This window comes from Eretmochelys imbricata, chromosome 12 (assembly GCF_965152235.1).
Source record: "Eretmochelys imbricata isolate rEreImb1 chromosome 12, rEreImb1.hap1, whole genome shotgun sequence".
Taxonomy (NCBI): domain Eukaryota; kingdom Metazoa; phylum Chordata; order Testudines; family Cheloniidae; genus Eretmochelys; species Eretmochelys imbricata.
Genome location: NC_135583.1, coordinates 10,396,569 through 10,407,324, shown reverse-complemented (window position 1 = coordinate 10,407,324; position 10,756 = coordinate 10,396,569). Strand labels below are relative to the sequence as shown.

General features: G+C 37.9%; 1 protein-coding gene across 1 annotated transcript in view; it reads right to left on the bottom strand.

Moving 5' to 3' along the window:
- Positions 1 to 1,277: 1,277 nt before the first annotated feature.
- The window catches only part of SLC7A6 (solute carrier family 7 member 6), a 54,033-nt gene continuing 44,554 nt past the window's right edge, over positions 1,278 to 10,756 (bottom strand). Inside the window, exons 6-10 of the mRNA XM_077831067.1 lie at positions 8,287 to 8,390; positions 7,154 to 7,250; positions 5,378 to 5,527; positions 4,275 to 4,458; positions 1,278 to 3,296 (exon numbers count right to left, since the gene is read on the bottom strand). Coding sequence (XP_077687193.1) covers positions 3,205 to 3,296; positions 4,275 to 4,458; positions 5,378 to 5,527; positions 7,154 to 7,250; positions 8,287 to 8,390 — 627 coding nt within the window. The 3' untranslated portion in view covers positions 1,278 to 3,204. The remainder of the gene's footprint in view (positions 3,297 to 4,274; positions 4,459 to 5,377; positions 5,528 to 7,153; positions 7,251 to 8,286; positions 8,391 to 10,756) is intronic.

Here is a 10,756-nt window from a genome sequence, read left to right as displayed (position 1 = left end):
GTAATCACAAGCTTTTCTTTCAAACAGAAGTTGGTTCCATAAAAGATATGACCTCACCCACCTTGTCTCTAATATCCTCAGACTGACATGGATACAACACTACATACAAACCTCCTTCTGTCAATATCAAACTGAAATACACGTTTTTGTGGTGTTTAGCTTGAATGGCCACAAACATCAACTAGCATTCTCTGCTAGAGCTCTAGTGAAGTCCTGTGGGAGAAGTTACACTAAAGCAATGCCACGGATTGAATCAGGGGACAAAGAAGAGTTCAATAAATCATTCAAAGCAATTGCAACTTGTGTGAGTGAGGTTAATGTCTTCAATAAATCACTCAAAGTTCTTATTTTAAACTCTATTCTTTCTCCCCTGATTCAGTCCCTGGCATTCTACAATCAAGAGTAGTTAGGCAGCTAGTGGGGTAGCAACTGGTGCAGCATGCATGTCAGTGGTCTAGCAATGTTCACCAAAATCTATAGTGAGTGTACGCTATGATTTTTGGGAGACCTGGCTTGAGGGTTAGAACTATAGTTACTTTTTAGGCCATGAAAGTTTAGGAAATCATCCTCTAACCTCAGTTTGTGGAATTTGGTCAAAAATCATGCTGTCTTCCATTACCTAAAACTAGGAAAAGGACTTATTGCCATTGTATATAAGACTTCTGAAAATGTAACTCTGGTTTAGGATCAAATAAAACTAAAAAGTCTCAACTCTCACCTTACAAGTCTGCCTCAAAAAACTCTTTCTTTTCCTACCTTTGAACACTGCCTGCTAATAGTCCACTCCTACTCCTCCCCCACCCCCATCATCCTTCCTCTGTCAGTATTTCCATAGCACTGCTTCTTTTTTTCCCCCTTTGCATTTAAGTACAGGAGAGCCTATGCAGTGGCTAATAGGACACTGATTAAGTGATTTTAAATTTAAATTAATGAAAACCATTGCATTTATCAGAATCTGACTTATAGCACTCACTGTAAGGAGCACTTAATTCCCATCACTGAAAAGGACTTCAGCATAGTTGAATTTGAGACTTTTTTTTATTTAAAGTTAAAGCCTATCCTAAGCCCTCCCAGAAGCTATGTGCAAAGTTCTTAATAAAACCACAGCATGTTGGAGAGATCTTGAACTGCCTACTATAATCCTTTAAACAAATCTCCAACTTAAATGTATAGAATTTGTCATAATAGTACATTGGATTGTAATAAGCCACAGCAAGATTTAAGTGCTAAATGCCACTTTTTATTAAATGATCAGATGAAACAAGGAAAAGGTTTGAGGTTTAAATAAACTCCTGGACTGGACTTTGCTTCAATTTACTAGGAATAAGATGGTAAATTAAAAGTATTGCTTTCTAAACCTAGCAAAAACCTGCAAGTTTACATAAAAATAAAACTACAATTGAGACGACGTACAAGTTATGGCACACTTAAAATAAGTGCCAGAGAACTAAATACCTCTGATGTTGTTTTAAAATATAGTTGGAGATGTTAGACTCCAAAAGAGACGCTTTCAATTCAGTGTGCTGTTGGTTTGATGGGATTTATTTTAAACCTCACTCTTCAGCTACAGAGAAATAAATTAGCATAGAATAGAAAGTAACTAAGATTGCAAGGTTCCCATTTACCTAGTTTAAAAAAAGACTATTTTAAATAATAAGTTGAGATATAGCTAGTAAAATATTTAACAAGATTGCAAAACAGGTTCATCCCACTGTGTGCCACAAAGAAGGCACAACACAAGCCCCATTTTTGCAGCTGTATTTCATCTTAATTTAGCGATAGTTGTGACAAAATTGGTTTTATAGTATTTGAATCTCTCAAGCACAGGCAAGTAAGCAGACGTGTATCCATACTGCACCACAGGACTATAGTTTGCTGTCCCGCTAATCATAATTTTGAACCTCTAAAACCAAATGATACCCAGGTGTTTCAGCTCTCAATTTGTGTTATATTTACAGTATTGTCTAACACTGGTATGTAAAGTGACTAGGAGCAGACCCAGCAAGAAGGTATGATTAGAAGAACCCCAGTACCTTGAAGGTGATTTGATCTTTACCTCAGTAGTAAAATTATTTCTAACTTTTATTACTAGCTGTTGAGGTGAACTAATAGCACATCAGATCAAGAATATGTTTCCCCTTTCCCCACAATGTTTCCCACAGTTGAATGCTATGTACAAATAGATTTCTCTTCTGTGCCAGTTACTAGTATATATCTAATATTCAAACTGAGATGACAGCTGTGGTATTACAAGTCTTTATAATATGTAAAAGTATTGCCTCTGGTGAACAGTACTGAAAATCAGAAACTGAAAATTCTAGTCTCTTTGCTGTAACCATGCTTGTAAACTCATTTAAGAAACGATTAAATATGGAAGCTTTTAAGTTTTTGCCTCTTAAGTATTTTACTTTTTGGGGTTCTATTTGAACCATTTAGAAACAAATCAATCACCACCACAAAACCAGTAACAATCCATACATAGATGTAACATTTTAATCAAGTCTAAGTTTTTTCTGTAAAAAGGCAATTTGGAGCATGTGAAAGGTGCAGAACAAAACGGCTTTGGAGACTGAAGTTCTCTCTCTGCAGACCCCACCACTTTTCACTGAAATGATAGTTTCTAGAGGAGAAAGGGTAGGTCTGTCTTTATACGCCAATTCAATCTGCTGCAACTGCCAGTGATGAATGTTTGTTATGGACGCTTGTCTTCTGGGATAAGGGGCAGATTCCCAAGCAAGTCACTTCACATAGCCCACTGAGCATCCATCAGATATGAATGGCTTTTGGTCACTTCTGACTTAAGTTTTGAATTGTACTTAAAAGGATTCATTATTCTGCTACCTAGTTCTCCAATGTACGTTTAATTTGATCACTCAGCGCTACTATTCTAGAATCTGTTTCCCCTCTTACTACTTAAATCCCATTTTTGAGAGATTTTCCATTGGCCTCAAACAATAATGAATAGTTCAGACACCATTTCCATGTCTGAAGTGACTGGCTAATGATTACCCATAATAATGTGAATTGACAGTACTTCAACTACAGACCAAGATGCACCCAAGCATCCCCCCTCTTCAGTTTGAACAGCTGGTATATCCTGGCTCCAACGGTTCTTCAGTTGCCACATATTTCCTGTTGATCCTTTTTGTTCCTGTTAGTAACTCTTGCTTGGTTCTCTGCTGTTTTTGGAATTGCTTTATATTTTTAGTTAGTTTTGGTCTCTAATTTCTTATCTTTACTGTCCATCTCTGTCAAAACACTGTTACAAAGTACCTGGATGTCTCGAGTGATAGCACCTGCATAGGAAATTGAAGATAATACTTTGATATTCACCTGGTTTATCATAAAAGCAGCAAATTATTTAAACAGAACTTTAAGCCAGCTGGACTACATATAGATCAGTGAAAGTTAGTCTTGAAGTGGGTTTAGTTCTATTTTCTTTAAAATATACCACAAAGAGGATACATTTGCAACACAAGGTAAAGTTCATTTTTGGTCTAGTCTGACTTTTTTTTTTTAAAAACAAACCAACAGTATGTTTAAACGCTGTCCTAACGGTGACAGTTTTTTTCCCAGGATCCTGTAGGGTATACAATACACTGAAATTTGTTTTCCCTGCTAAAAGAGAAAGATAAAGCTTTCAAACCAAAAGCTTCAAATAGTGTGTGGGGGAAGGAAAAAGGACTTCTGTATACGTTTAAGAAATTAATAAGGTTTGATAATTGATCCATGCACTGACTGATGAAGCCATGTAACCTATTTCATTTAAGGGAGGATTTATGAACAACCCCTGTGGGAACTTTTACTGAACTGTAAAAAACAAAGCAGTAGGCTGCAAGAGAAGATTGAGTAATCCTTAACTGGACAATTCAACAAAGGGATACTGGCAGGCAAAGCTCCAGAGAAGATTTTTTTTTTTTGAATAGCATAAACATTACATATTTTCAAGCAGCGGATCAATCTAAGCTCCAACTAAAGTGAAGTAAGACAACATGTTTGCTTGAATCCAGAAAGATTTAGTGATTTTAGAATTACAGCCAGCCTTGCTTTAGGATTTAGATTTTTCAATGTGTTTAATAAGATACACATATAATGAGATTGATAGAAGCTATAAAATATACACTAAATGTAAAATACAGAAATAATGAAATATTCCCCCCCCCAATCACTGCCATTCAGCTCATGTATGACCACTCACACTAATTTAAAATTTATTGTAAAAGGTCTTCATTCAAGTCTAGCAAATAGTGAACTTCCAATCTACATGTGCTTACCTAAGATGTTGTTGATAAATGGAGGCCTTCTGGATATGGGCAAGTAGACTCCAATGAAATAGACTGGAATTCCAGATATAGCAATGCCAATTCCGATCAATGAATTAATGGTGTCACTATACAGAGGCACCACCACCAGAAATATTGAGCATATACAGAAAACTATTGGGAAAAACAGGCCCAGCTGTAGAAAAGGAGAAAAAGATTAGGACATTCTTGGAATGCTTTCATATAGCAACAGTTACATGCATTCTGATGGGAATGCGATTTTCTGTAATTGCAATTTTCAATACATAACATTTTTCCAAATCAGGTTTTTAATTCCCATACACACAACAGCACAGAGTGGACTTGTATTTGGCTAGTTAGAAACATGTTAAGTGGATACAAGGACAGTACTCCATACAGCAGACCCACAGAACAGTAGCTAAGATTCACATGTGCAACAGTGTAAGATTATATCTATGCAATGTTGAAAGAAGCTTTTTACTGCAGCAGAGTGGCTTTTAGACAAATCCACCGCACTGAGACATTGCCTTTCGAGAGTCAAGAATGGCATGGTTAGTTTAATGAAGTGCATCAAACTTTACCAGAGAAAGGTGCTAAAGGAATTAAGAATTCAGACATACCACAACAGCTCCAAATATTGCCTTGGTAGCAAAGGTGCTACCAGCATGATTAATTTGCCCTCCCTAATTTTCACACAATAGTGCTAGGACTAAGGAAGAGGGGAAGAGTGATAGAAAGCCATAATCCATTGGCCTATAATCCAAAGAGCAAGAGTAGCTCCTGATTTCAACCACATGAACCATTTTTCAGATGGCAGAACGATGAACTAGTGATTGAACTGAAAAAATGAAGAGGAATATCAGTCAGTCATTTTCACCTAGTAGTTGAGCCAGTCTGCTAGAACAGGAATATTTACTGAGCATTTGACAGCAACGCACGGCATTTTACAAAATGCCCTGAGAGTTTACAATCTAACACTTCAGACATAATGCATATGGGTTCAAATTTCAGACAAGTGCTGTAGGATGTATTGAGGGAGGGGAAAGATCTTAAAAATAAACTAATTCTGCTTATATTAATTCATTAATTTGTACCTTGAGAGGCCTGGGTCGATCTGGTTCCTTCCAGCGGAGGTATAATTGCCCCGCTATTGAGAGTCCCACAAAAAACCAGTAACTGAAACTGAAGTAGTTAATAAGCTGGAAAACATCTTCTACAGTCAGATAAATGAGGGCCATAGTACACTGTTGGGAAAAAACATGAGTATCATGAAGAACTATAAGTGACATTGGTTTTTCAAGTTATTTTTTTGCTTTGTATATTAATGTCATCTTTCATGCCGGAGTTCTTTATATGATTATATACTTACAGACTTCACCCTTACAGAAATGAACTTTTGGGGTGGAAACAATTTCTGATTATTCCTAGAGATGGGATTTTACTGAGATTTCCCAAGGTGGTGGGGACACAAGGATTACGTTTCTTGCAATTCACCAAAGATGAAAGTGAATAAAGTGCTGAATTTAACAAGAAAGTCCAGCTACCTAGTGTGACAAAGTTCCTCCTCTGCCTTGGTGGGTCCTGGGCTTATTGGCGGATTTGCTCACCTCAGAGGTTCACAGCAGCCGTCAGTTTGGCCACTTTCGTGGCTCAAATCTGCCGTTCACTCATCACTGGCCAGCACGAGGAAAAGGAAGAACAATCCCTGCAGTCTCTGCTGATCCACCTAGTGGATTGGGGAACAGGCCAGAGACCGTCCCCTCTGGTGGAACCCACAGTCCAGGTCAACTCCTCCGGTATCAAGTAGGGAGTTGGAGGGATGGGGGAACCCAGGCCTGCCCCCTACTCCGGGTTCCAGCCCAGGGCCCTGTGGATTGCAGCTGTCTACAGTGGCTCCTGTAACAGCTGCATGACAGCTACAACTCCCTGGGCTACCTCCCCATGGCCTCCTCCCAACACCTTCTTTATTCTCACCACAGGACCTTCCTCCTGATGTCTGATGTTTGTACTTCTCAGTCTTCCAGTAGTACGCCTTCTCCCTCTCAGCTTCTTGTGCCTCTTGCTCCCAGCTCCTTGCACGCACCACAAACTGAAGTGAGCTCCTTTTTAAACCCAGGTGCCTTGATTAGCCTGCCTTAATTGATTCTAGCAGCTTCTTGATTGGTTGCAGGTGTTCTAATCAGCCTGTCTGCCTTAATGGTTTCCAGAAAGTTCCTGATTGTTCTGGAACCTTCCCCGTTACCTTACCCAGGGAAAAGGGACCTACTTAACCTGGGGCAATGTATCTGCCTTCGATCACTCTCCTGTAGCCATCTGGCCTGACCCTGTCACACTAGCTACTGACAAAGATGCTTAATGTATTTTGACCCTGTAAGTAAGTTTACTAGAGCATAAAGGAGTTCATAAACAGCTGGATTTTTACTTTACATAATTCAATCATATCCTGATGACTAAATAGCCTGACTGTATTATCTATTTGATTTGCTAACAAGAAGTCAAAGAAAATTTAAGATGGATCTTGACTAGCTTTAGTCTTACCTTGTTCATGAGAAATGGAAGTCTGCAAAGAACTGCACCCAACAGCAACAAAGCCAAAGTATTCAGTCACTTTATTCCCGTTCCAGTTTTCTTTATAGTTAGAGACTTTGTAGTTTGACTTACGTTAAGAATTTTTAGGAATTATCAACCTAATGTAACTCTCCAGAGACTAATTAATTGTTAAGTCATACAAGTGAAAGATCATTTAATGTAGTGTAAAGTACAGACCTTATCTGTCAATGAACTCCAACCCAAGTAAAAAAATTCCTTTTTGGATCTATTTCATATCCCAAATACTTCCAGACAGCTTAAAAGAAGCAGCAGCAACTTACATTAAAGAGCAGCGCTGGTACAGGTGTGAACCTCCCTATATGGATCATGGACAATAGATCAGGGAGATGACCTTCCCGGGATCCTACAAAAAATAGCCTGTAAAGGACACAAGAAAAAGTAAATCTTGACCCAAGGAAAGAAAGAGCGCTGTGTAAAAACGTGTTATGAGAACAACCTCAAATAAACCTGCATGTGTATTCAACTATTCTTGTACTGTATGTAGGTCTGTATAAGTAAATCTCTACACATTAGTGCTGTTTTTTTTTTTTTTTAAAAAGGTAAACTTCTGTGATTACTGAAGTAGGTTTTCATTGTTATGAGGCACAAACCAACCACAATTACAGCTGTATACAGTTAGTTAAACATTCTGGTACAATTTTAAGTATTGACATCAAGTTAGTAATTTTCATGACGTAACAATGAGAAATGATTTATGATCAGATCCTGAAGGAGGTGACTGTACATAAGAATTTCTATAAATAATTCTAACAGTGTTCTAAGTTTATCTATTGTGTAATTTCAAAACAACATTTCTTTCCAGTAGGGGGAGGTTAAATATGCATTTTAATGGACAAACAAGATTTTATAGGTATTATAAAAACTCTTTTGAAGCTTGTACTGGTCATGTCTGTAGTCAATGCATAGGAGAAAGTTTCCATGACATATCTGAAGCTTTAAAAAGGCTGTCATACAAATTAAAACTTTTAAAGCTTCACACACAAGATCATAAATGTATTACATTTTTACACTTTAAACACAGTATTTAAACAGGAAAACAAGAAAATTAAGTTATTAACTCCACAAGGAAACTGGAGAATAATCAATTCTTGACCAAGGGCATGAAACAATGTGGTTGATTACCTACTATACAACATTTATTATACCTTACAATGTATTGTTCATATTGCTATGCAGTCACCTTTTGGGAGTGGGAGGGGATACGGGGGGAAGAAATGGGACAAACTAGTGATACGGAATACACAAACTAAAAAGTCTATTGAGGACAGTTATTTTATTGTGATATTCTTTAATGGCATGGACATTAAAAGTGTTCATCTATTTTGTGTGTGATACACTAAGTTGGCCAAGAGTGCTTATGAACATCTTAAAACAGAACCAAAATGTGTATTACCTAGATGATGCTAAAATTGATGCATTAAGTCCACCAAAACACGAAACAGCTACAGCAACAGGAACTGTCCAGCTGAAAATGCCGAACACCTGGTCAGCAAATGTCTAATGAATGAAGAAGACAAGGGAAAAAATTAAAATGTTTGCAATGGCAGGACATAAATGGAACAGTAAAATTAAACCTGTATTTAATAAGATTTGTGGGAGAAAAAAACCCAGCATTTAACACTTACATTAATAATCTTCCACAGATCTGTATAAATTGGCAGCAATTCCTTTCACCTATTTTAGTTATACACAAAATGAAGCTCAAGTCAGGCAATTTAGTTTGGGTTTACTGCTCAGTGAACCCAAGAAGTCTTTTCTTTAAGCAATTCACAAAGAATTGTGCTCATAAATATAAGACAGATTTCTAAATTGCTTTGGTTTCTCTTGCTCACCCACATAATATGCTGTGCGATACACCTTAATTATAAAAAGTCAACATAACAGACCTCTCCCCAAACTAGCACATTCTGTCCCTTAGGCAGCCCTTCCCCTTCTCTGAACTGCAAGGCCTTTGGTCCTCAAACACTGTAGCTGGCAGAGCAGCTTCCTCACTGCTGATGCTGCCAGACCACTTATGTGCCATTGCAGTGATTGCCAATACCAGTGACTCTAGAGCAAAGTGGCCAGGCGCACAGGATTTCTTAGTAGGTGAATGAGCAAAGCCTCCAGATGCCAATGCTCTGGAAACTATCATGCAAATGTTTAATAGCAGAATTTGCTAGAGAGCACGTTGGATAATGTCCTGTTCAGCATAATCTATTTCCCCCAGGTGAAGGAAATTGGAGAGAATCTCTTAGAATATCCGGTCTCAGAATATTTTAAAAAAATCAAGTGGATTAACATATAATGAAAGACAATTGCTTAGATACAATAGTTTCTCTCCCCCTACCTGGGGTGTGTGCTAGAGGATGGAAGGGAAGCTATGCCCCCTGCCCCCCCCCCCCCAATAAAAATCTCTTATCCTCCCAGAGTTGTGTTCAGCTGGGGGGGGAAGAAAGCCTTCATTCCAAATATGGAAGCTATCAATTAGGGCTGTTGATTAATCACAGTTAACTCACGCGATTAACTGAAAAAAAATTAATCGTGATTAAAAAAACAAATCGCGATTAATCGCAGTTTTAATCGCACTGTTAAACAATAGAGTATCAATTAACATTTATTAAATATTTTGGATGTTTTTCTACATTTTCATATATATTTTGTATTCTGTGTTGTAATTGAAATCGAAGTGTATATTATTTTTTATTACAAATATTTGCACTGTCAAAATTAAAAACAAAAGAAATAGTATTTTTCAATTCACCTCTTACAAGTACTGCAGTGCAATCTCTGTCATGAAAGTACAACTTACAAATGTAGATTTTTTGTTACATAACTGCACTCAAAAACAAAACAATGTAGAACTTCAGAGCCTACCAGTCCACTCAGTCCTACTTCTTGTTCAGCCAATCGCTAAGACAAACAAGTTTGTTTACATTTACAGGATATAATACTGCCATCTTCTTATTTACAATGTCACCAGAAAGTGAGAACAAGCATTTGCATGGCACTTTTGTAGCGGCATTGCAAGGTATTTACGTGCCAGATATGCTAAACATTCATATGCCACTTCATGCTCTGGCCACTATTCCAGAGGACATGCTTCCGTGCTGATGGTGCCCGTTAAAAGAAAAAAAAAGCGTTAATAAAATTTGTGACTGAACTCCTTGGGGGAGAATTGTCTCTCCCCGGCTCTGTTTTACCCACATTCTGCCATATGTTCCATGTTATAGCAGTCTCGGATTATGACCCCACACAAGTTGTTCATTTTAAGAAAATTTTCACTGCAGATTTGACAAAACGCAAAGAAGGTACCAATGTGAGATTTCTAAAGATAGCTACAGCACTCAACCCAAGGTTTAAGAATCTGAAGTGCAGTCCAAAATCTGGGAGGGACAAGGTGTGGAGCATGCTTTCAGAAGTCTTAAAAGAGCAACACTCTGATGTGGAAACTACCAAACCCGAAACACCAAAAAAGAAAATCAACCTTCTGTTGGTGACACCTGACTCCAGATAATGAAAATGAACATGCGTTGGTTTGCACTGCTTTGGATTCTTATCGAGCAGAACCCATCAGCATGTCCCCTGGAATGGTGGCCGAAGCATGAAGGGACATATGAATCTTTAGCACATCTGGCACATAAATATCTTGCGACACTGGCTACAACAGTGCCCTGAGAATGCCTGTTCTCACTTTCAGGTGACACTGCAAACAAGAATCAGGCAGCATTATCTCCTGCAAATGTAAACACACTTGCTTGTCTGAGCAGTTGGCCAAACAAGAAGTAGAACTGAGTGGACTTGTAGGCTCTGAAGTTTTACATTGTTTTGTTTTTGAGTGCCTTTTTTTGTACATAAATCTATATTTGTAAGTTCAACTTTCA